The sequence below is a fragment of the Aedes albopictus genome, chromosome 2, assembly GCF_035046485.1.
Source record: "Aedes albopictus strain Foshan chromosome 2, AalbF5, whole genome shotgun sequence".
In the NCBI taxonomy this organism is placed as follows: domain Eukaryota; kingdom Metazoa; phylum Arthropoda; class Insecta; order Diptera; family Culicidae; genus Aedes; species Aedes albopictus.
Window position 1 is genome coordinate 427,065,884 of NC_085137.1, and position 27,199 is coordinate 427,093,082.

The 27,199-nt window shown below is 39.9% G+C and overlaps 1 protein-coding gene across 1 annotated transcript; it reads right to left on the reverse strand.

Moving 5' to 3' along the window:
- Positions 1-5,813: 5,813 nt before the first annotated feature.
- LOC109426645 (uncharacterized) lies at positions 5,814-26,769 on the reverse strand. The gene is made up of 3 exons (XM_019702170.3): positions 26,182-26,769; positions 24,242-26,107; positions 5,814-6,819 (listed from the first exon to the last, which is right to left on the reverse strand). The coding sequence occupies exons 1-3, from the start codon at positions 26,304-26,306 to the stop codon at positions 6,609-6,611; spliced, it is 2,202 nt and encodes a 733-aa protein (XP_019557715.2). The 5' UTR covers positions 26,307-26,769; the 3' UTR covers positions 5,814-6,608.
- Positions 26,770-27,199: the final 430 nt, after the last annotated feature.

The window sequence follows — 27,199 nt, forward strand, 5'->3', positions numbered from 1 at the left end:
ATACAATAATTGTTGGTGAGCGGTTTTAATTATACAATTCAAAATTATTAGTGGTAGATCGTAACAGTACCGTTAATATATTGTTTTTAATTGTAATTTCACTACTGGTTATACATTTAAATAAATGGTTTTGGAATGGTTCTCTTTTGTTAAGTTGTATTGTTTTACATCACATAAACCATATAATGTTATATTACCTTGTCATTTTCCTCCTGTTAATGGCATCTTAGGCTTACTAGCATTATGAGAATGCGCTTTGGGAATTCTCCAGAGCGTTTTGGATAACCCTTCATATAGTGGATCGCTCACGTCTAGGTCTGAGTCGAGGTCTGAGTAGTCTCTGATTGAATTAACAGTTGAAGCTTAGGCTCCCATGCCCCACCAGCCAGATAACCGGGTTTCGCAAACTAAGCATTATTTGTGGCAACACTTTGAGCGGCATGATGGAACTATGCCGAGCGCGCTAAGTATTATTAGCACCGACAAACCGACGTGACACTCTGTTTCCAAGATTGGCAAGAAATTCTAACCTCAAACCGTTTCGAAATCGTAACTCGTTCTGTCATTTTCGTCTTTTGACAAAAGTAACCTTGAATAAGATGTCATAAAACAGCGCGAAAATTTCCAGCTGATCAATGTAAACATCACACACACTCTTATTTCTATCTCACCAATAGAAGATACAATCAACCATGCAATGAAGCTATTCAAAGAAATCCTTCGATATATGAAGCAAAATGGTCAATAAGTCCGGAATAAAATATTCCAAACATAAAAACTTTCACCGGATGAAATTTCATTTCAACGTTCACAACGAAATGTCTTCTTATTGCGGATAACATTAAATGCAGGTTATTACTTCAAAATGTGTAAAATAATTTGACAAGGTAAAGTTCCTGAACGCACGCACACATAAAGAAGAAGCTGTGTAAATCATCGCACAGATGGAGCCAGTGATTAAAAGGAGAACTTATTTGCCAAGATAAAATGGGAAAGTTGTATGAGCTGGCACGTCGGTTTGTCGGTGTTATTAGACCACTAATGTGCCCCTCTTCGCATGCCAGTCCCATGTCGTTTCTAATGTCAATCATATGATGATGATTAAGGCCGGACGGGACGGTGGCTGAATCGTCCGCCATTGCTCTGTTGTTAAAAAGATGCAAATCTCAACTTCTACTTCATATTTTCGACTAGAAATTTGATCGTTCATTTGCTCACTTTCGGTGCACAATCGACTAAAGTTTCAGCTACGTCAGTGCAGTAGAAATGGACATTTCCTTCTTCAAAATCGCGAGGCAAATCGTTAGAAAGAGAGGCAAGATAGCAAAAATTACACGTCGTCCCGTGCGGCCTTAACCTGGGCTTGTTAGGGGAATATCTGTAAATAAAAAGAAAATCGCGTTAAGTACTGTTCCTTTGAATTCCACTAAGAATTTGCATCCTTTGACAGATACGTATTTCGACCTCAACTGTAAGGTCGTCTTCAGTGTCTTGTACTTGACTCGACTCAAGTCAAGTCGAGTCAAGTTTAAGACACTGAGACGACCTTACAGTTGAGGTCGAAATACGTATCTGTCAAAGGATGCAAATTCTTAGTGGAATTCAAAGGAACAGTACTTAACGCGATTTTCTTTTTATTTATTGTCAATCATATGTTTGTCACTCACGAACTCATTTGAAACAAATTTGATATCTTTCCTGCCTCATTTCACGGTTCAATATGCCACGAAAAGGGTATGCATGCAGTGAATACAATTTCTTAAAAATAAATGGAGTTACAGTACAAAAGGTAAACGCTTTGAAAAACAACATGGGACTGACATGCGAAGAGGGGCAGTAATGTAGTTGCATGAAGTGGGTGACGAGGTACATATGTAAGTATCATTACAGCGTGCTTAACCGTTATTGCAATATTGAGGCTCCAGTTTGACCAAAGTTTGAAATACACGGGGAAATACATAACAACTCATGAAAAAACTGTCAAGTTCGATTTAAGTATAAGTTAGGTTAAAAAGCGAACCCACAGACGAACCTATATTAGAATTTCTTTGTTATGTTAAAGATGGCTCCACTCCAAAGATAAAGTTCGTCAATCGTATTCCTCTCATCGCACTCTACATACCTAGCCTGCCATGTCTCTTGGATCTGCAGTTCCTAAGGTGAATATAGAAAGAAGCCACACCTTTAATTTGCGAAAGCACAAATCTGAGGAACCAAACATCGCACCGAGCTGAAAAATTGATCGATTGGTCACCCGCTGGTGGTGACCAATCGATCAATTTTTCAGCTTAGTGCGATACCTGATTCTTCAGATATATGCTTTTAAAAAAATAGGTGTGGCTTCGTTCTATATTCACCTTAAGACATCTGGTTTACTACTTATTTAAACATTTTATTGACTTTAAATTGATGTTTCAACTTATTCACTTCTTTTCTTTCTTTTCCTTTGCATCAAAAAAGTCACAAACATTAACAAAATAAAGCACGGAAAAAATCTAAAACTGAATAAATAATTAAAAATGCACGGAAAAATAATGTTCCGGAAAAGTAAATGGTTCCAACGTAAGAAAAACAGTTTATTATACTTGTTACATAAAAATCGAATGTAAATGTATAGTAGCTACAATGTGCGAAGCTTTTTGCGAACCATTTAATTACAATATACATGATTGTAGCTGGTACACTGTATGGTGCAGGAATGGATTTCACCAAACACCCTATGGTTAGTTTTTATCCGGGCGGTTTGGGTCAAAAATGACCCTAATGCCAAAGGAGGGTTAAGGTGCTGCGGACAGTTCTCGCTGGGAAAACAAAGGCACAGTGTGCGTTGCTCTGTGCCAAAAGGTACACGGAAAAAAATCTTGTAGTAAATATGACTAGCAAGAAATGTTCGAATTGATAATGGTTATATCTATTAAAAATAACAACAATATTAGTCAAAACAACCGAGTTGTTGTCAAAAATACTATGGTTTCTTCAAAAAACCTATAGTATTCCTGACTATTTTATGTAGTCAAAAAAAGAATGCTTTTGATACCATAAATACCATGTTTGCGATAAATATGACCGAGTTTTTTTTCCAAACCTCAAGAACTTTTCCTGGTCCTCTGTTTGACCATGTTTGTGGTTGAAATAAAAGTGTTGTACCGACAGTTTTCAGCTGACTACATTTTGCGTTGAAATTTACCATAAACATGGTAAATTTTACTCAGCGATAGCCGATGCTCGACAGCGCGCCATTTGTAAATAAATGGATTTCAAGTTCAGACGCTTTTGCTTCATTTCAAGTTTTTATTTAGTAAAATCGGTCATTTTAAAATAACTTTTTTGGAATTAGCGGAGAAACTTGGCGTTAATGTGGATGATACGCTGACAGACCCGGAAATTATTTAAGGTACCAGTAATTTGTGTGTTAATACGATAAATCAAGTGCTAAGTTCCCCCTCTTGTTTTTTTCTTGCAGAGGAGGACAATAATTCGGAGCTTGAAAAACGGATTTCTGAATGGAAATTATTCGTAAGCACCTCAAAGGGCTCCAGCAGCTGCTCCAAGAAGAGTAAAACTTCAGCAACGCCTGCAACCTTGAAGCAACGCCTGCTGACAACTTCCGTGACGACCGAGCTGCAGCACGACATACCGTGCCGCAACGAAAAAGGGAAAATCGTCGTCAAATATTCCGAGTAGAGAATGTGAATAGTATAACAAAATCTATGTAGGAAATACAGATTCACAAATAAAAGAAAACGTCTTATCGGTCTAATCACATTTCGACTCTATTCTATAAATTAGTTTATTCTAATAAAAAATACATAAGTTTAGTATTAAATTGGAGCCGGAAGTCGTAACATAGGCTTGTGCTGCTGTTCCTAACCGTTGAACATAAAATCGGAAATTATTTAAGGCACATTTTTTCTAACGTTATATTTATTGTATAGAAACAGCAGTGTTCTAGACTCGGGGCTTCAATTTTGTACTAAATTGGCATACAAAACGACTGCACGACCGCATATCATAAATAATACCGAATGTAGTTAAACTTACTATGCACCAAATCGTTCCAGAAGTTGTAAAATTGACTGTTTTTGTAGTAAAATACAAGGATTTTGAAATACTACAAACATGGTAAAAATAACAGAAAAGCCTTTTAATTGAAATATAGTAAAATCATCTTCATATGTGGTTGGCGTGATCAGACATTGTGGTCTGCTTAAAATTGTAGGTAGGTTGCGCTTAATTTAACCCCCTGTTATAGTAATTTTTACCGCAGGATTCTTTTCTGTGTAGTGTGTAGCGTAGACGTATCAAGTGTGCAAAAAAAGCGAATATTCTTAAACATATTGAAATACGGCATATTCAAATACGGCAGGCTTTAGTGGACTGCTCATGTAGAGTTCGGCGACTTCGTGGATGGTCACACTGGTTATATGCTGGTAAAAAAACTGACCCTGATGCTGGTAAAAAAAACCCTATTTGTGAAATAGGGTCTTGCACCATTTGGGCAGGTGTACCTATTTTGGGCACTTGCCGCTATAACTAAGTCAATTTCAAACCGATTGATTTGAAATTTTGTATAGAGTTAGGCACGTACAGTATCTAACTCTGTACAAAAATTCAAATCGATCGGTTTGAAATTGACTTAGTTATAGCAACAAGTGCCCAAAATAGGTACACCTGCCCAAATGGTACAATATCCTATGTATAATATAGAGCTGCTTGTTAACCTAAGCTGCTCTTTTCACAACTATACTTACAGTTACTAAAGCAGGTTCTTAGATCGTGCCACGTGGAGCACTTGGTGGACCGCGAAGCCTTGTCAAGTGCACCACAACACTTGTAAAAAATATGCTATTAATTAAAATCTGACGTTTTATCTGAAGCATACTGCAAATTAGATGAAAAAACTGAAATCAAATCTTCTCAAATGATTAGAATAAACAAAAAACTCCTATAAAATTAATACTGGGGGCTGAAAAAATCGTAGACATAATAACAGTTAGGTGCATTACGAATTAAAAGTAATCTTTGGCTGGGTAAGCTGTCGATCATGTTTAATGCAGAATTGTACCACAGACAAACAGACGTAACACCTTGAACGATTTTCATGGAAATCCATCGCCCAGTTCACAGTGTTCACACTACCATCACCTGGTGGAAAAGTTGCACGAATCACTGTGTTGTGCAATATCGTCAACAGAAGGCGCTAGTGTGAAACATCAAACGCATAGAAAAACGATGCGCGCGCCTCTGGTTGTGAAAGCCACAACTATGAAAATTTAAAATGATCGTTAAAAGCGTGGTCGATGGAAATTTTGCAAGTGTTACGTCTGTTTGTCTGTGATTATACTCTCAGCTCAATAACCTGAAGAAAAAAAATATAGTATAGCGGAAATTTTTTCGACTTCCTATACAAGATTGATGTTTTGAAACCGGTTTTTGTTTTATTTTGAAGCAAAGTTGCTCACTTCATATATCATTCTCTGTGAATAATGCACCAATCAAGCTGAAATTTTGAATATACCTCGTCAATATATTATATTTCAAATGCACGTTGAGACAGATTATCTCAATTGTGTTCTTCAAATCTCCACCCTAAAATAAATCAAAATCCAAAATAGGGAACTATTTTCAAAATTTTCTAAAAGTTTGTTCAGGGAAATTTTTGTGCGGGAAGGTTTAGTAATAGATTGTCATATAAATCCAACAACAGAGCATCAACACCTACCATCTTTCTGTTGAGGCCTTGCTGCAGCATTTGAAGCTATATTGTGTGTACCTGGCTAGGTCCTTCACACCATTCCGGTAATCAGGTGTTATCCGGCTTTACCGCATAGGAGAAAATAATAAAATCGCAGATAATGAGCAAAATCAACAAATTGACGCCGAGGACGTCGGAGATGACTCCAATGGACTCGTACATCAGAGCCATAAATATAATTTATACGGCAAAGGTGCCCCTCTGCCATGTGGAGCTCGCTGCCCCACGCATGCTGCATCTATTTTGGTGTGATTGCGTGAAAGCAACTATTTCTTTCCGTTGTTGTTGGTCGAAACGGCTCCCAGGAGATTCGTCGTTGACGATGCGCTGCTCGTGGTTGAAGTGGTCTTAGGTGCACCCCCCGTCCATAGCCTTGATATGTAGTATGACTAACCCCTGGCGAAGGACTACAACAGCATGACGATAATCGCGAGCCCGGAGCAGCCGATGTGAGTAGGTGGAGTGGCTTTTCCAGTCTAAATAATCGCCAATATACGAGAGGAGATGTGATGGGTTCGCTGCAGTCAGTCAGTCGTACAGAGTAAACAACCTCGTCGCTGCGCTTGTTTGAGCAGCTGTAGATTTGGAGACAGGCTGTTTGGCGGAAGGTGAGGATACCCGCCACCTTTACCGGACCGGTCGTAATTGGGACAGATTGTGAATGCAGAAAGTTTTATGGGGTTAATAGATTAATTTTGGTTTCTTTATTGTAACTACCAGCTAATCAAATAAATAGTCACACTTTCTCCCCTAGATCTAAGGTCGCACGTAGTGTTATTAGGTTGTCTAGCGTCGTCGTTTTGTTTTAGTTTTAAGCGTTCACGTTTGGCACTTCAACCGTCGCGTCGTCTGATCAACCACTGCTGGAGGAACTTTTGTGGTCATCGTTGAAGAAGCGGAAGAAACCTCCCCGGTGGTTGTTCAGGTAGTGAATGATCTCCGGTTCGTCCTTGGGGCACTTGGGGTAGTACACATCACAGCTGTTGGCTCCAATTCCGTACCCGAGGAGGGCCGCCCGGGAAAATTTGAGCCACGGCGAACTGTCGGGGACGGCACTCAGCACTCTGGAATGGAAGATGTAAGAAGCATAGGGTGTTAAGAGTAACATAGCGAGGGCCCTTTAAGCCCCTCACAGCTGTAAAGGAGATGGAATTCAACATAATTAAAGGAAAGGGTGACGAGTTGGACTCCCGGTCGGTCCAGGAATTTTTCGTGAAGGCAATTTCCTCGACTTCCTTGAGCATAGAGTGTCTTCACGCCAAGAAAAAGTTACTCTAAAATAAGCAAAATTCACACAAATCTGTATAGTAGGTGAATTTCGGTGCAGTTTTTCTTCGAAGATTAGAAAATTTTCTTGCTGGTGAGCAATGGAAGAAAATTTCTTCTCTTCAAAGAAAGTATGCGCCGGAACTCAGCAACTGATCTAAACAATCTGGAATTATACCTTGGCCACTACAAGTCCGATTTCAATTTTTTTGCAAAGATTTGTTTAAGATCCATTGATGAGCATAGATGTTTTGAAATTCATCTTTGATCTGAATTCTAATTTCTAGTACTGAAATACCCGGAGCAAGTCGTTATACACCCGATTCTCTTTTGCACGGAAGATGCGTACCATGCAAAAAAAGTGTTTGGTTCAAAATTCGAAAAACCGTGCATAAAAAGTAATATGATTTCTCGACAAATCATGCAAAAATAAGAGTTTGAAATTTTTTTATGATTTTGTGCAAATTAAGAATCGGGTGTACACTATAGTGCATAATTGAACGGATGAACGCCGATTTTCATACAAAATGGCCAAGTTTGAGATGCTGTAACTATGGTTTACTTAGATGGATTGAGCTCAATTTTTGATGCGGAACTACCACAGGGTGCGGTGTCCACTACCTGGAAAAATCTGGAAAGCCGGGAACCCTCAGGGAGTTTTATTTAACAGGGAAAAACCTGCAATACTCAGAGAAATTTTGTACCGATAGAAAAATAAATAAAATATAGGTTCGTATGAATAAAAAGTAGCGAATTCTATTACCGTAAAACGGGTTACCATTAATCAGCGGGGTAACATTGATCGGTTTGACCGACCTCATGAAATATCCGAAAAACACATTTTCAATAGAATCAGTTTCTGCTCAAAAGCTTCTATGAAAGTGCTCTTCTTCAGTAAAATATACGATTTATTAAAAGTTGATAACTTCTTTAGGCTATTGCCTACCTTCGGGCGTTATTCGCGGTTTAGAGAATTTTATTTTTAAAATAACTTTAAAAGTACATGACTTGTAAGAGTTTAGACAACATATTCGAAATCAGGGCTTCAAGTTTAGTAAGAAAGGGTATTTTCAACACAAACGAACATTGTTCACTTAGGAGATGAATGTTACCACAAATCAAAAAAATCGAAGATTTTATTTAAAAGTAAATAGGCTAAAGTAAATAATAAAGTTTTTAAGATTCACAATACTCTTTCAAGAAGCTTAACACATACACAGAGGGCAAGTCCTTGTTTTAAAAATAAAAAACATGGTACACTTGCTTGAACAAGAGAAATAATCAAGAAAAATCGAGAATACTGATCAATATTACCCCGAATTACAGTACTTGTAGATCTACTCAGAAATAGAGTCCACAGAGTTTACTAAACCGTAGGTATAATTACTCCTGAAGTTCTTGCAAGGTTTTTCCAAAAATAATCTAAAAGAATCTCGGTAAAACTTTGCGAAAAACTCCGCAAAGACTTATTGAAGACATCTCGAGAGCAACTTCAAAAGAAACCCTGAGAGGAACTGGTAAATTAAAAAAAAAAAAGGTTTTAGGACTAACCCCAGGAGAAATATTTAGAAAATTTTGAGGAAATATAAGAGCTCTGAAATCCGCTAAAAATATCCAGGGTGAAACTACGTGTGAAATCCCGCAAGGAAATCCACGAGAAATATCTGCAGAATTTGTGCAAAAATTCCGAGAGAAACTGTTGGAAAACTATCCCGAAACCACTAAGATTAAATCCTGCACAAATCCTGTATAAAATTTGGAATGATCTCAGAGAGGAATCCAGCGAGAAACTCTGGAAGAAAGTCCGGCGGTACATACTCTAGCAGAAACCCCGTAATAAACTTCAAAAAAACCTGAAATCGTGAAAAATTCAGAAAGAATTAATTGTGGAAGGTAAAAACTTCTGGATACACTTGGGAAAACTGGAGAAAGCCAGAAAAGAAAAAAAACCTTTGATAATTTTTTGGAAAAACTCTGTGAGAAACTGGGAATGAATTTAAAGACGGAATTCCGGAAGGATTTGAAGGAATTCATGGGTAGAATTTCGAAATCTCAACATTAATATACCTCCAGCACAGAGTACAAACATCCAAGTTCAAATTCAAAACTGTGTATGGAATGTAACGGTCATATAGTCTGTGGAATCACTGATTGAAATCCTGAATATTTTTAACTAATTTTTATCATGGTAGGTGGAAATACCGAAACAAATTCTTGAAATTAACCCAAAAGATCTCTGTGAAAAATTTGAAAAAAATACCTTAATCGATTTTTGAATTAAATTCGAAAGAGTAACATAGCTGTCAAAAAAATTCTACGATATGGTGGAATCTCTTGGATAAAAAATCCTGCGCATTTTTCCTTATTTTTTTACTTAAGTTTTGAGGATATTTCTGTAAAACTTTTAAGAAATACAGAAATTTTATAAAATTTTGGCTAATTTTTGTATAATAAACATTTAAAATTTCCCTCTGAAAAAACCTGATAAACTCAGGGAATTTTATTTTGTCTTATAAGTACCCTGAATATGCTGAATGATACGTATATGAAGTACAAAATGTTTTTATTCACAACTTTCAACATGTGCTCAATCCATCAAAGCAAACCACAGTTAAAGCATCGCAAACTTGGCCATTCTGTATGAAAATCTGCGTTTGTCCGATCAATTATGCACCACAGTGTAAGTTTTTTTTTATGTTTACGCAGAACTTTAAACTTATCGCGATTACCACATGATTTTTTGACAGTAAATTGCTCACACGAGTGTTATAAAGATATCATTTTTAAATTTCTCGCTATGTATTTTTTTTATATTTCATAATACATGCATATTGCATATACACGAGGAAGAAGTTCTCAGAAAATTGTTGATAGTTTTCTCTTTAAAAAAAAACTACTAAAAATTGAATACCATGGGTTTTTTAGGATAATTATACAATTTTGGTTAAATTTCATATTGATCTTAACCCAGGAGAGCGGTTGCGTTGTGTATTAAATACCTGCACCATAAAACATTGTTGATTTTATCGTGGACAAAACACAACAAACAAAAAAAAATCAGAAAACTGTGAGTTTTTCGGAGAAATTGTACAATTTTGTTTTGGGGTGACTTTCGGTATTATAGGCTGGTTTGTTGTCTTCGTTATGGGGAGGCCCACTCTGAGATATATTGAAAGTTTGGACACTTTGGGCATCCATTTTAAAAGCTGTTTTGGGTATAACTTCGATGTTTGCTCATCAAAACGTCTGAAAATTTGATTATAAGTCCTTCAAGTAAGGCATGATAAGTGGTGAAAATTTCATCGGTGTAGTACTTTTTTTAACAACTCGAGCAAAAAAAACTTTTTTTTGGGCACTTTTCACATTTTAAAATCAGTGTGCACTGATTTGACTGTAGAACTGGCAACACTGTCTCGTTTTTTATAAAACTTTGACTGTAAAAAATATGTGTTAAACTGTTTTCAGTGAAAATTTCAGCCATTTTAGTTAATAAAAGTGTTCAGAGCAAAGTGGATTTCACTATTACAAAAACCACTACTGTGAGATAGTGCTGTGAGATAGTGCTTCATATATGGCTATAACTTTTTTTCTAGTCAGATCAAATTGAATGACATTTTGACACTGTACTTCTGCATAAGGTACATCGGGGCAAGTTGAAACGGGTGGGGCAAGATGAAACGCGAAGTTTTGAAATAGATTTCAATACAATTTAGATTTTTTTCTTTCCTCAAAAGATTGTTTGAATCAAAAACTATGTGTTATGGCATTCAAACTGTTCACTATCATTGGATAACATCATGTTAACTCGCTGTTTCATCTTGCCCCACCCGTTTCAACTTGCCCCGGTGTACCTTACATACTTTCCGTAATTTTTTTTTTATTGAAACCGGTTCACAATTTTTGGCTCTACAGTTTTATGTAAGAAAGTGATATTTTTAAAAGTGTTTGTTGGCCCAAGGTTCCCAAATGGCAAGTCTCTTGTTTCAGCAATATCTCCGCCAACACTTAACGTATTTTGATGAAACTCTTATAGTATAAGCTACACATAATGTACTATTCCTGGTAAAAAATGAGTCCAGTCTTTAGAATCAAAAGGAACAGCAGCTAACCCGATTTTCTTTTACTGACAGTTACCATCTTCCCTCGTTGGTTTGACCTCATCTAATCTGAACACTTTTTAATTTAACCCCCTCTAATCTGCACATCGTTCAAACTTCATTCTGCTCATGGAACGGGGTGAAACGGAACGCAGAATCAAAACAAAACAACAAAATGGGTTACCATCAGTGTGTTTTTCGATACCCACAGGGTTACTAGAAGTTGTGTGGCTTCGTGGTCGTGTCACCAAGCATTTAGTCGCATCGTGCTAGGAGCGCGGGTTCGATTCCCGCCGCAGCTGTCAGGAAAAGTTTTCGGCTGTGCCGCTGGGCGTTGCATGCTAGTCCGTTGTCTAGTGTCGTGCTTCCTTCAAAGAGCGAATAGCTCACTGGAAGTACTAAACGTGTCCTGGAAGTACTAAATTAAAAAATGAACCCCGTTGGTTTGCATGGGGCGTCGTTCAAACCAACGGGGGTAGACGGTATTCGACTACCACGCTCAAGATCATCATCATCATTTTAACTGATTCCAAAGAAAAATTCGTCGTATTTTCTCCAGGATTTTCTTTGGTTTTTCAAGGATATCTGCTTATTTTCACCCAAAAACTCTCCAAGTATTTCTTTTATAATTTATCCAGCGACTTTTTCGAAAATATTCCAGGGAGTTTTAGAAAATTCTGCCATCAATGCCGTAGGAGATAAGGAGAAAAAAATAGTTTCCTTTAGAATTTTCTCCAAAGTTTTCCACAAGAATTACCCAAGAAATTAAGTTAGGATATTTGTTATAAAACCTTTCCTGGGTTCTTTCCGATATTGCTCCATGAATGCCTTTAGAAAATCCTGCAGGAAGTCCTATCGGAAAGTCTTCCAGGGATTTCATTTAAAAGCACTTTAAATATCTCATTCCAAGATTCTCTTCCGAATTTTCTCTTTTTCGTTACAGGATTCTCCGGCAATTTCCCCGAAATTTTCCTAGAAAAGCTTAAATGGGTTTCCTTAAATATCTTTTGTTTTTCAAGAATCCGTACGAGAATTCTTCCACGAAATTTCATTGAAGGATTCAGAAATGCTTTCACCGATTCTTGAGTAAAAACAAAAGCTCCTCCATGAATTTCTCCAAGGATTTCTGTAGAAAATCTTCCACAGACTTCTTCAGAATATCCATCAACAATTTCTTCAGAAATTCTTATACGAAAAGTTTTAGAAATTTCCCTGGAGATTCCTTGAAGAATTCCTTATGAAATTGCTCCATAAATATGTCCAATGATTCCAAGTTCAAAAAAAATCTTCTCTAAGAATTACTCCAGGAATTCGGCCCTAAAATCTACCATGGTTTCTTAAAAAAACACCTCTGGTTTTTTTTTCAGAAATTCTATAGACTGTTTCAGAAATTATAAATACACTACCGATTAACTGCCATTTCAATTTGAGCACAATATCCAAAAAAGTTTCTTCTAGCTCTTATAGTAAACATGCTTGTGTGGGCATGAAAGAGCATTCAGCCTCCAAGGGTGTTCGGAGCTGAACATCGAGTAGATTTCGCCCTTTGGGTTTACGCTTCGTCAGCGCCATTGCACTGTGCTCGTGCATGCAGCAAAGCGCTTCTATACCGCTTTCTCTCGTCGGACAGCGTTCAGGTAAGACGTGCTGAGCTGTGGTGCTGGATGATTCCTTTCCGGCGGTATTCGGCTTTACACAATGGCTATCCTTTGCCAGGTGTTGCTATTTGTTAGCAACATAAACGCGGACCCTCGCAATTTAATTTTAAAATATTTTCGGCGTCGGAAAGGAATCATCTAGGCCAACATAAAAAAGAACATTATTGGCAAAATTGTGAAAGTGAAAACGTTTTACCTCGTAACTCGATAAAGAAAATGGCGGATCACTAAAATCGCGCATGTGCTTGTGGAAACAGCGGATAAAATAATCGCGCTTCAAAACTGCAGCAAAAGTAGTACATTCTAAAAGCGGATCACTAGGATCGCGCATTAAAAAGCGGACCAGGAAAGTCGCGCATCTAAAAAAAATAAAGTTCCTGAGCGAGAATATCGAGTGGGCGGACAAAAGTCGCGCAATATGGCGGGTGTGAAAACCGCGCATCACAAAAGCAGACGGAAACGTCGTGCATGAGGTACGCAGATCATAGATCGTGCATTAAAAAAGCGGATCAATAATCGCGCAATGATTCGAAAAATTGAGCCACCGATGAAGTGAACCACTGCTTAAAGGTTCACACTTCCAAGAAAAAAGCGGACTCGAAAAGGTCGCGCAGTTGGCAAACGGACCTCGAAACGGACACAGATCGCGAAAAACAAACTAAATAACGTCGCGGAACCACGCTAGCGCCATATTGATAAAGTAATAGAACTATAATATCCTACAAGCAGCATGTTGCCTTCATTCGCAGTATTTTTTTCTCGGAAACTAATGGGCATATTTATGATTCTCATTACAGAATAAAGAGAGGTTATATACCGCGCAACGAAATGGCGAACAACGGTAAATATGTCCGAACGGTCGATACCTCGACCCATGACGATGATAACAACTCAACCACAGACCAAGTTGAGAGTGAGCACTCCTCAACCCCAAGCTCCCCGAGATCGAATTCTCAAAGCAGCGATGGAAGCTACCGATCGGATTACGAATCTGACATTGACGATAACCATGTCGAAGAAGTGGCTGAAATTCCCGACCGTACACACGCTAGCGCACCAGCTGCTCCGCCGGGCCCGCCATCCGTCGCCTGCTCGGCCCCTACAGCATCACCGACCGGGAACACTACCTGTGATACAGTGGAAGTGCAGAACGCGGCACGCATCGAGCGAATGGAAAAAATGATCGCTGGTATCAATGAAGCTTTAAGTCGTTTCCAGCCCGGCCCAACTCGACCATCATTCGGTGAAAATCCTGACGCAACCTGGAGCTTTCCAAGTGAAACGAGCTTGTGCACCACTCCGACTTCCTCCTCCAGCATCCGCTGGGACCATGTTAAGCCATTCCCCAGTGGAATCCCCGCTAACAAAATGTGGGAGGAGTGGAACCGCTACATGGAGAATTTCGAGATAGCGGCCACGCTGGGAAACGTGAACGACCCGGTCAAGAGAACACAGTTGCTGTTTCTATCCATGGGCAGCGAGCTACAGGAAATCGCGAAAGCTGCCAAGCTGCGCCCAAGCTTGACGAATCCGGATTGCTACAAGGACTTCGTAGCGAACGTGAAAGGTTACTTTCGTTCACTCACAGACACCGCCGCCGAACACGAGGCTTTCACCCGAATGAAACAAGAAGCCGGAGAAAAGGCTGTTACCTTCCATGCGCGCCTAATGTGTAAAGTGCGCTCCTGTAACTACAGCGTTGACGACGAAGACCGGTTTGTGCGGGCACAACTGCTGAACGGACTCAAAAATCGTGAGCTGGTAAAACAAGCACGAACCTATGGATTTGATACGAACTTCATCGTACAATCAGCAACGAGAGATGAGACGTTTGAAGCTGAGACACACCGGCACGAAGAATCCAGCGCGTTCGAGGTCAGGAAGATGAATCGAGCTGCAACATACAGCGGAAACTACCGCAAGCGACCGAATGTTGGAAGGCGAACTGAAGAACCACCAGTTAAGCAGCACCAAGGAAACGCATTGAACCAGCGCTCCCAAGATCGACACTCCAGATGTAACCGTTGTTTTCTGTTCAGGCACCGTAACGGCCAGTGCCCTGCATTGAATCGTAATTGCAACAGATGTGGCAAGCGAGGACACTTCGTGGCCGCCTGCCGACAGAAACAAGTAAATTTCGCGCAAAATGAACGGAACGACATATCCACGGACAGAATGACATCCCCGATTGAAGACAAGTACAAGGATGACAAGCAGGTACTGAATGATTAAATACTTTGAATTCCACTCATTGATTTACTACAAACATTGAATTTAATTTGTTACATTAAATAAAGCAAATACACAAGTAAAAAAAAAAAAAAATATCATATTGATCGAAATATCCATTTTCATCTACAGCAGGAAGTCAATGCACTTACTTTACAAGATGTGTTGATTGACTGTACCGTTGGATCGTCTAGTGCGATACGTTTCCTGATAGACTCAGGTGCCGATGCGAACATCATCGGCGGGAAAGACTGGGAGCGATTGGAACAAGAGGCTCGATCAGGAAAAGCAATGCTTGAAATGATGGGCAGCACTTCAAGCAATAGGCTGCACGCCTATGGGATGCGAGAACCCATGGTTGTAGAATGCGTCTTCAAAGCAGATATCTTGAAGGTAGGCCTAAACTCTTCAGAACTGACAACATCCGCCGTTTTCTACGTTGTGCCAAAAGGAACAAGATCCCTACTTGGACGGTCCACTGCAAGTGACATGGGACTGCTGCAGATCAACAACACGATCAACCAGTGCGAAACGAACATTTTCCCGAAAATGCCTGGGGTGAAGGTGCGTTTTAGCGTCAACAGTGACGTCCCACCGGCCAAAAACGCGTACTACAATGTACCTGCTGCATACAGGTGAGTTTTGCCTAAATATTGCATTTCGGATATTGTTCAACTGGATGTAGGGTTCAAAAGTAAGATATAACTACTAGATTAGCTCGTCGTCTGTCTCTGTAATACCAAAATGTGACAAAGACCATGTTGGGGGAAAATGCAACAATGAAAACCATTTTGTCTTATATGTTAACATTAGGAATCCCCGTTTTACTTATTCGCTTTGAAAATAGTTTAACAAGGATTTTTTATTTACACTGGTTACAGAGAGGCTGCACGAACCAGATTACATGAAATGGCAGCACAAGGCATAATAGAAAGAGTGACGTGGGCCCCGAATTGGATTAGTGGAATGTCCGCGGTGGCCAAAGGCTGCAACGATTTCAGACTTGTAGTTAATATGCGCGCTGCTAATCGCGCTATTAACCGGGAATATTATAGATTACCTCTACTGGACGAGATGAGAGTAAAACTCCATGGTTCGAGGTATTTCTCCAAATTAGATCTCCGCAGTGCCTTCTACCATCTCGAGCTGTCCGAGGAATCCCGAGATTTGACAACCTTCTTGGCCGAAGACGGCATGTATAGGTTTACCCGGCTCATGTTCGGCGTCAATTGCGCGCCGGAAATCTTCCAGCGTGAGATGGTCCGTATTTTAGAAGGAATCGATAACATTATTGTATTTATCGACGATATTCTAATCTTCGCTGAAACGTTGGAATCTCTCCGGAAAACGGTTTCAAAGGTACTTCAGGTCCTGAGGGAAAACAACTTAACGTTGAACCAAGAGAAGTGTGAGTATGACCAAACCAGAATCAAGTTCGTTGGTCATCTCCTTGATGCTGATGGTTTCCACATAGACGATGAGAAGATTAAAAGTGTACGCCGCTTCAGAGAACCGACGACCCTATCGGAGCTTCGAAGTTTTCTAGGCTTGACAACCTTTTTGAGTCCTTACCTCGAAAATTATGCGAATGTTACAAGTCCACTGTGGGCTGCTACCGCAACTAAAGCTTGGTTGTGGGGTCCGGAACAAAGTGAAGCATTCGCATCAATCAAGCAAAAAATCATAGAATGCACGATATCCTTGGGATTCTTTTCCGATAAAGATGATACTATTTTATACACCGATGCCTCGCCAGTCGCTCTCGGTGCTGTATTGGTGCAGGCGAGTCGCAACCAACCACCAAGGATAATAAGCTTCGCCTCAAAAGCTCTCACCCCTACCGAGAAAAGCTACGCGCAAAATCAAAGGGAGGCCCTGGGCGCAGTATGGGCCGTGGAGCACTTCTCCTACTTCCTGCTCGGTAGGCACTTCACGCTTCGTACTGACGCTCAGGGAGTATCGTTCATTCTCAACCGATCCCGTGAGGAGTCTAAAAGGGCGCTAACACGGGCTGACGGATGGGCCTTGAGGTTAACCCCCTACAGTTATACCGTTGAATATGTTCGCGGTATAGACAATATTGCAGATTCGTCATCCAGGTTGTACGACGGGGACGATGCACCTTTCGATGATGAAGCTAGCCCGTGGGAAATAGCATCCCTCGAAACAAACTCCATCGAATTCCTGACGGAGATGGATATCAGAACCGGGACGGCAGCAGATGAAATACTTTTGCAAGTAATTTCTGCCATTGAAACTGGAATGTGGCACAAGGATCTACGGAAATACCAGGCGATTGAAAACGAGCTTACTTTTCGAAACGGAATCCTCCTTAAGACTGGCTGCGCCGTAGTACCGAAAGCACTTCAAACACGTGCGTTAGAAGTGGCTCACGAGGGACATCCGACGGTTGCAAAGATGAAAAGCATAATGCGACAACGCGTGTGGTGGCCTGGAATGGCCAGCGATATAACCAAATGGGTGAACTCTTGCGAAACATGCTGTGTCAACGGTAAACCGGAACGGCCAACCCCGATGGATCGCGTATTCGCACCGAAAACAGCATGGGAGTCTATTGCCATAGATTTTAACGGCCCTTACACTAAATTCGGCGGTATCTTGATCCTCGTCATAGTTGACTACCGGTCGAGATACATCATCGCACGACCCGTTAGATCTACAAAATTTGAACACACAAAAAACGTGCTGGATGACGTCTTCGACAAAGAAGGGTACCCGAAAACCATAAGGACCGACAATGGTCCGCCATTTAACGGCACAGACTTCTCGGAGTACTGCAAGGAGCGGGACATCACAGCAACATTCTCGACACCCCTTTTCCCACAGCAAAATGGGCTTGCTGAAAGCTCCATGAAGGTCATAAACAAGGCTATGGCTGCTGCAACGTCCAACAAAACCGATTACGCTGAGGAGTTGAAGAAAGCTATTGATGCACATAATGCGGCTGCACATAGCGTAACTAAAGTTCCACCTGAGGAAGTTATGTATGGGCGCAAAATCAAACGGGGCTTACCCCTGATTCAGCATGGAAAATCAAGCTACGATGAAGACGATTTGGAGCGCAGGGATCGCGAAGGAAAAATAGCTGGGAAGAAGCGCGAGGATTCTCGACGCGGTGCTCGCAGATGCAGAGTAAAACCCGGTGATGAAGTTGTGATCGAGCGACAAAACCGTCCGAAAGGCTATTCCCGTTTTTCCCCTACCAGATACACTGTAATCGAAGAGCGAAACGGGAGCCTTATCCTGAACGATGGGAATGGAAAGGTCGCAAAACGCCACGTAACGCAAACTAAAAAGGTTGGTCGGTGGCGGGATCTTCAACACCAGGTCAGTATACCTTCAGATGAGAAACAATCAATAACCGAAAAAGCTTCGTCCGAGTCGTTCCATAGACCTTCCCGGGAAAAACGAGCTCCTACATATCTTCATGATTATGTTCAGGTTGTAGAGAACTGTCAAATGTGAACCTCAAATGGAAAGAAATGTTTGTAATGATACACGAAAACGAAAGATTAAAGTAAAATAAAGAAAATAACGCATTTACCTTACGCATTTATTCACCCCTTTTGCATAAAGCTAAATCCCGACTCCTTCGTTAGTCCTTCGATATGCGTCCCTACTCGAAGAGTTCCCGATTATGCGCGGATCCGTGCAGTTATATTCCCGGTTGTCAATAAATAAATATTGGGCCTCCATCCTTCACCACCGTAAAGCTTCGACCTCGACTGGACATTAAGCTGGAACTGTGTAGTCGTAACACTCCTTCACTTTATCAATGCTAAAAAGTATCAAAAGCATAAAAACTTCACAGCATCTTTCTAATGATCAATATAATCAAAATACTTACAAATCTCTACCGTACGCCTAAATTTGTCAGCATCAAAACTATAAACCTGGAAAATACGTCAAAATCGAAAAAAAAACCTACCGCGGTCGCGACAGAAATCAAAACAAGAACGGCAGGTTTGACAGCACACCTTGACGCAAAAGAAATTTCGAACGCAATCTCGACGTCACCGCAGAGGTGGCGTGAACGTGACCCCTTTTTTTTCGAACATACACTGGAAAAGATTTTCAATTCAATTTGTGGGCGGAATGTACAGCACAGATAACAGACGTTCATGCTAACATACGAAATGTGTGCACATTGAGCGAAATAAATAAAGTTGAGAGCGGATTTGGATTAGCTGATCTCTTATTCTATGCATACACATTTGGTAGGCACTGGCGTGGTTGTCATTTCGTAAAACAGCTTAACGCAAAACATAAATATTAAAATAAAATTAAATAAAAAAAAAAAAAATTATTGCGAATTTGTCATGAAACGTCATGAAACCGCACTGCGAGACACTAATGCACAGAATTAACAGTGAGGTAGTAAGCAGTATGGCCAAATATTAAAATGTAACAAAAAAAACAAAAGAGAGATTTCAAGATAAAGGTATTGAGGAGAAAAATAAATACACTTTTTTATATAAATATATTTTTTTTTTAGAGAAAAGGGTGGATGTGTGGGCATGAAAGAGCATTCAGCCTCCAAGGGTGTTCGGAGCTGAACATCGAGTAGATTTCGCCCTTTGGGTTTACGCTTCGTCAGCGCCATTGCACTGTGCTCGTGCATGCAGCAAAGCGCTTCTATACCGCTTTCTCTCGTCGGACAGCGTTCAGGTAAGACGTGCTGAGCTGTGGTGCTGGATGATTCCTTTCCGGCGGTATTCGGCTTTACACAATGCTAACGAAGAAAATAATACCAATTTTGTTGATGTTTCTGATAAAAGTTAAAAATAGGGCTCTGTAAACTAGATGATCAAAATTTGAAGTTGCACAAAGTGGTCAAAAACTGTAGCATAGTAGAAAAGAAAAAAATTTCACAGATAAAATATTTGATTTCCAAACACAATAAAAATTGTTGTATCGATAATAAAAGATATTTCTCGATTGGTAAGAGTAATTTTTACTAGAATATTTGATTAAGAACCCCCGTTACGGGCCTTCTCAATACAAAATTTTTGGTTTCGAATTTCTCAACAACAGCAGTAGCAACAAACGTTAAGCCAAACGAATGTCTTAATTACTGCTTACTGCATTCGTTTTTATGGTTGTCATACCATCTTTGCCATCTGACGGATTAAACGAGCTGAAAAAATAAGATTGTTTTGATTGAGTGCGTTCAGGAGAGCTAAAAAACTGTGTGGTAGTTCTAATGTTCCGTAGAAAACCTTAAAAAATAAGAAACTTGATCTGCAAAAAAATGTTGTGGAAATGCCTTTGTTGATTTTTCCCAAATTTTGATCAAGGCATTCCTTAGACAACTTTTTGAGAAAGCGAATGTGATGAATATTTAGATAATTTTTGGTATTTAGTGATAAATGATGTTGAAATCATTAAAAACCACCTTTGTGCAAATGCAAATTTGAAAAATTATGTTATTTGTTAGAGAACTCGACTGTTCTTTAAAATATCAGGACAATTGAAAAGAAATATAAAAATATGGAGTACAATATGCTATACTAAAGAAGCTGCTAAAAATCATAAGAATAGTTCATTTTATTTAATAAACAAAGTGTATTTATAATTTCTGAAACAGGGGTTCCTCCAGTAATTCCATCATGAAGATCTACAATCTTGATACAGAAAGGAACCAGCCCCGGCTGAAAACCTCTTTAATAAAGATAAATAAATAATGAAGTTCTACAAGAATTCTTTTAGGTAGATTTCTACGGGTTCCTTCTGAAACCCCACATCGAAATTCTTTAGAAATTCTTCTATGAATTCGTTTGAAAAAATCACCGGAAATTTTGTAAAGAATTTGCATCAGAACTTCTACAGCGAAATTTATGGAAATTCTTCCAAAGCTTCGTTAATGAATTCATCCAGTGGTTTCTTCAGAAAATTTTCCAGATACCCTATCAGCGATTTCTTCAGGAAGTCCACCAGGGATTTTTTTCTGGAATGGCTCTAAGAATTCCAATAAAAATTTCTACGTGCAATTGTACAGAAATTCCTCCAGAGATTCTAACATTATTACTCTCAGTAATTTAGGCAGAAGTTCATACAGTGATTCTTTCAGATTGATTGATTGACTGATTGACTTGTCTTTATTATAGAGACTTTCATAATGATTCCTTCAGGATTTCGTTCAGATATTATATTATCTTAGAAATTTCTCCGATTTTTCCACTAAGGATTACTCTAATAACTTCTCCACGGATTCTATAAAATAATTTATTCAAAAACTTTTCCTAGGAATTTCTACAGAAATTCGTTTAGGCATATCTCAGTATTTTCCAGGGATTTTTTGTAGACGCTTATCTATGCGTTTCTTCAGGCAAAGAAAATCTTCCACAAAACTCTAGAAAATATTTCCAAAGAAAAAAAACCTTCAGGATCTAGGAATTCCTGGAAAAATCCATAGATGCATTTCTTAGTAATCTCTTTGGAATTTTATCACAAATCGCAGACAGAACACCCTGGGAGATTTTCTGAAGGAATCTTTGGAAAAACTCCTAGAGATGCCTCTGGAAGGAATTCTCAGAAACATGTTTTATGGAATTTCTGAAAAGTTTTGTGTACAAGAATCCCTAAACTATTGCGTGAAGAGAATTCTGAAGGAAACTCTGCAGTAACAATAAAAAATCCTGGATGATTTTTTTGAGAATCACTGAAGCAATAAAAAAAGGACTGGAGAATCCTGTGCATGTATTCATAAAAGGATTTAATGAAAACCCCTTGGATAATGCTCAGGAATATATTCTGGTATAGTTTCAGTAGAAATTATTAAAAGAATCGTTGGAAAAAAATCTTGAAAAAGACCTGAAGGAAGGAGATAATAAATCGAAAGAAATGCCTGGAACTATTGGAGAAATTTCTATAGGAACTTCCAGATAAATCTCTTGAGAGTTTTCCAGAGGAATATCCAAATCAATCCCAGAAAAAGTGAAATAATACCTGAATAAATTTTTGAAAATAATAAAGCAATGATTTCTTAAAAAGCTTCTGGTAAAATTTCTGATTTTCTACGAAAAAATCGTAGAGGTCTGAATGTCTGAAAAAAATCTCCGAATCTTTGGGAATAAAAATCTCCTGGAATTGCCTTTGAGGAACTCCCCTCAAGAAATTCCCAAAAAAAAATCTTTAAAAAATTCTAAAAGAATTTTCGGAGAAATCCCAAAGAAAAACTACAAAAAATCGTACAATTTTTCTGATGGAATTCCTTTAGAAAGGCCCGTGCACAGAAAGGGCAGTAAAGGAGGGTTTTTCCTACTTTTGGCGAGAGGCGGAGGGGCGCCTAGTATATGGCTCCACGGCAATGGGAGGGGTTTAGCCCTCAAAACCCCTACTTGTGCACGGGCTTGCGTTCAGGAAAGTTTGAAGAAATGCATGAAGGAAAACAAGAATTCCTTGAGAAATCCCAGGTGGAATTTAGGAAGAGGAAACCCGTGGACCAGCTCTAAGAATAATCTTTTGAGAAATTTCTCGAGAAACTCCTGGAGAAGTGCCAAATAAAATTCCTGGGAGAGTTTCTGAAGTAATCAAAGGATATATTTTTTTCAGAAATCCACGGACAGGAATGCATTTTGAAGAGATACTTAGATGATTTTTTTGAGAAACTCTTGCTAAAATTATTCTGAGAAATTCTGCATGAATATCCTTTCTGTTAACTTTCCTAAGAAAAAAAAATGGATAAATCCTCAGAAAATTCCAAAAGAAACTTCTGGCGGTGTCCCTGGAGGGGTTTCCCGGAATAATTCTTAATTAGGTGCAATAGTGAATTTATTTCCTTAGGGCGTACCAATACAGGGGGAGCTGGAATTCGGAAACCCTGAGTACCCAGCTCTGATTTTACCATGACAGCACTGCTAGACAGCCGCGTTACCATTTATTTTAACCTATACACTCAGCGAAAAAAACTAGCGGAATTCATCAAAATACCTTATGAAAATTTGCTATAACTAATTCTTATGGATAGCATAAGAATACCTTATGAAAATTGATCGTGCTTGCTATGACAAATTTCATAAGATAGACTTATGAAAAGAACAAAAAAATCTCAAAATGAAGCAGACTGGATTCGATCCATGAACGTCGGGATCACCGAGCCCGTGTTTTATCCACACGGCTACCGACGCTTGAGAATACCATGTTGCTAAACATGAATAAAAGCCAAGCTGTGAGACGATTTTCCGTCATAGAGTGACCTTATGAAATTCATCCGAATCATTATGAATTATTTAAAGGCCGTTTCATAAGTTGGGCCTTATGGAAATCTTAAGGTTATTTGGCTGAGTGTAGGATATTTTAGCTATCGAGGAAACTGTTTCTGCCATGACTGTGAATCGTATCGTCATCGCTTCTAAAGCCACTTTCGAAAAATTTGAAAAAAGCAGTTACGCTATTTTGAAATTTTGTTTTTTTTTTTTGTTCAGGATAAACCTTATGTGGTTTGTACTCTACTTGCTGTTTAAATTACAGAGAACAGGTTCTCTTTCGTATGTATAGGATTTAACGAAACAAAACATTATATAGAATGGATGATACCTAATTGGGATCTTTGAGGGTATCCAGATTATATCATAATCGGAATGTCCCTCCAAAAATTAGTCGAAATCCAAAATTTCATTATTTTGATGACCGGAAGCTATTTTTAAAATGCATTTAAAGTTTGTTAAGGGAAAATGTTTTGTTCGGGGTGAACTGTCATTTTATCGATTGAACTGTCATTCTATCCACAGAAATCAAAACGTTTTGGTTATTTTACCATCAAAACAAAGGAATTTGAACACAATAAAATCTTGTCATATGCAGAAAAATTAGCTCTTTCGATTAGGCAATTGCTGAACGATACGAGGGCCCATATAGCCGAGGCGGTAAACGCACGGGTATTCAGCATGACCATGCTGAGGGTGACGGGTTCGATTCCCGGTCGGTCCAGGATCTTTTCGTAAAGGAAATTTCCTTGATTTCCTTGGGCATAGAGTATCTTCGTGCCTGCCACACGATGTACACATGCAAAATGGTCGTTGGCAGAGGAAGCTCTCAGTTAATAACTGTGGAAGTGCTCATAGAACACTAAGCTGAAAAGCAGGCTTTGTCCCAGTGAGGACGTTACGCCAAGAAGAGAGAGAGAGTGAACGATACGTTCTAACCTGTTCTAACCAATGAAACCTCATAAAAAAGATTTTGAATCTTTTCCAACCCCAACGCTGCATGCTTACGTGCTCAACAATCCCCGATTGACGTAGGTACTGAATCCCTGGCCGCTGGACCGCCTGGACATCATGCAGATCAGCTTCGGCACGCACTGGAGCTCGTCATTGCCGGAGATATTGTCCAGTGCCTTCCGAAGCTGGCTGCTGACGGACATGATGGGCGACCCAGAGATCGGCGATGCGGAGTGATGCGTGTGTGCTCCTCCGCCACCGCCGCCACTTCCACTTGGATCGGCTAAATGATGACTAGACGACGGGGATGGCGCTTGTGGGCCGGCGTAGTTGCCAAATGTGCCTGGGGCAAAGTTGAATATGCTCTGTAGGAAACCGAAAATGCTTTGGGGGCTAATGGGGCTGTCCGATTGGCCACCGTTGATGAGGTTCGTTGGGACGTTCGGCTGCTGCGGATAGGAAGCGGATGCATCGGCGTAGGGTTGCTGGAGCGGTGAAGATTGTTGCTGGTATGGATAGTTGGCGAGATAGTTCTGAATGTAGTAGGTGCTGGGGTCGAAGGGTGGATATGGCGTTCCTGGGCTGACGGGGCCAGGGTTGGGGTTTGGGTAATAGGAGCTATCGGGGCCACCTTGGGGTGTCGGGGGAATCTGATAATTGGCTTGATGTTGACCGTTTTGTAGATAGTTGTCGTATTCTTGGGGACTCTGGTAGTTGAAGCCATCCTGCTTGCGGATATCGATTCCGTTTTGATTGTAGATTTTACCCTTCTTTTTCTTATAAGGTCTTCTAGTAGTGATGGGGATTGTCGGTGGCGTAATAGCGGGGCTATTGGATTCTTGAATTTGTATTGTTGCTTTTACCGTATAAAACTGATCCTCTGTGCTGTGCGGTATAGATGAAGCATCGTTGAAAAATCGATTCGGCGTTGATGGCGTTTCTTCGAATCGCATGGTAGACGATGCTGGATTTTGCGGTTTATTATTGGATTCTCGAAATTTGAACGGTTTTCCAGAACTGTAACGGGTTTCGGTGACTCTGGGTTCATCATTTTTAGGAAATTTGAATTCGTCTCGTGATGAATGGCTATCTTGAAATTTGAAATTTCTGACTGGATTTGTTTCAGGTACTGCTACAGTATCTTCGAATCGGAAAAATCTACTTGCATTTCTTGAACTTGTTGGAGTGTTGTTTTCTGCATCTGGTATATTCCGTTCAGTTTGCAAGATTCGTGGTTGAGTATCACCAGAATAATCCTGTTTGTTATCAGTATCTTCAGCTCGCAGTAGATCTGTAGTATTTTTTAACAGTTTTTCTACTAAATACACTTCATAGTTTGCCGAGTGCACTGATTCAGCTTCGTCTCTTTTGATTTTTGGTGACTCACTTACAACTTTCGAAGTTTTTGGTGAATCTTTTTCAAATTTCATTCGATCTTTTTCTTCAAATTTCAACATTCGTGGAGTAATTCCCGAGTAGTTTTCAACCAGATTCACTTCTCCAACATTCAGTTGTTGCGAAGAATCTTCGTACGATAGTTCTTCCTCCGATGAATCATCCTTAAATCTGACCTTATTGGTTGATGCCACACTTGACTGCTCCGTTTGCACAATTACAGGACTCATCATAATATCAGATTCCGAAAACCGGAACAACCTTGTTGTTTTATTCCACGGCTCTGCGACCACCTTTGTATGATGAACTGATTCCTGAGGAAACTGATCTGACAATTTCCTCCCAGCTTTTTCCGAATTGAAGACATACACTGGTCGCCAGCCTGATTCAAAAAATTCTTCTACCCTCTTAGCATCACCAACTCTTCTTATAGACTCCGGCACTCTCCTAGAACCATCATTGCTCACTTGAAACGTCGTATCGCTGAATATCAGTTGATCTTCACCGTTTGCAGAAAACGTTAAACTGGAAATACACAAAATAGATTGCACATTTGTAGGGTTCTTCTTGAAACCTCGGTCCACCAAAACCACACTGACCTTTCAGTTTTCCTTTCTTTTTCACTGGCGGAAACCTTTTTGCCACTTGCAATGGTGATAGCATGCATACTACCCCACAGCTGAGGGCCCAGCAAAATTGCTGCGAGCACCGTAACACTTGTCATACTTCCTGCTTAAGCTCGTCGAGTGCACTGAACATATCACAAAAAAATTATTCCGCAAAACCGAAAATTTCGTCCGCGACCTGACCGTTTTCCGTCGTCCTCTCTCGTAATCTTATATATGCCTATTATCGAATTTGTAGCAGCGGCACCCTAGATGTGGCCGGACTGCAGTTTCGCGACCGAAGACGGCGCCAAAACACCATCCCCTCGGTATATACGATACCACTTGAATGGTGCCCACTCTACCGAACCGACACAGTCAGCAGCCGTGTGGTTGGCTGGATGGTTTCGATGCTTGGACGTGTGGGCCATTGTCGTACGGCGAGCACCGCGGTAGCCCCATGCTGCTCCACTCCGAACGTGAGGCCAGAGAGCCATCTGGCGCGCGCGTTTTTAGGGTGTGCGCGCGCGACTCAACTGTAACGTTTTGTTCACGGATCAGGCGTAAACGTCTCGTGTATTGGTTACACGGGTTTCCTCAGAAAAGCACGGTTTTTTGATTTGTGGTTTATTTAGCTAAACTGTGATCATGAAGGTTCGTATTTTCTGTCTCCACACGAGTGATTTTTTTATCCTTATTATCTTATCGAACTTCAGCTCTGTTGCCCAACAAAGTTTTAATGATTTTATTTCTATTTTTTTTTTAATGGAAGTGCCACAAAATGTCAACTGTCATGAGGTAAGATACCAATAATCATGGTAGCACAGACACCAACAACCATGCGCATCCATGGGTTTCTCAATTCCTTGAAACACAATGTTGATAACAAAATCGCCAGAAACCACAAAAACAAAATAACCTGTGAGACTTCAAGTGAGTATATTGTGGTACATTTCACATATAGTATCGATCAGATCGCATTCAGTAAAGATTTTGAGCGTTGGGCCAGTTC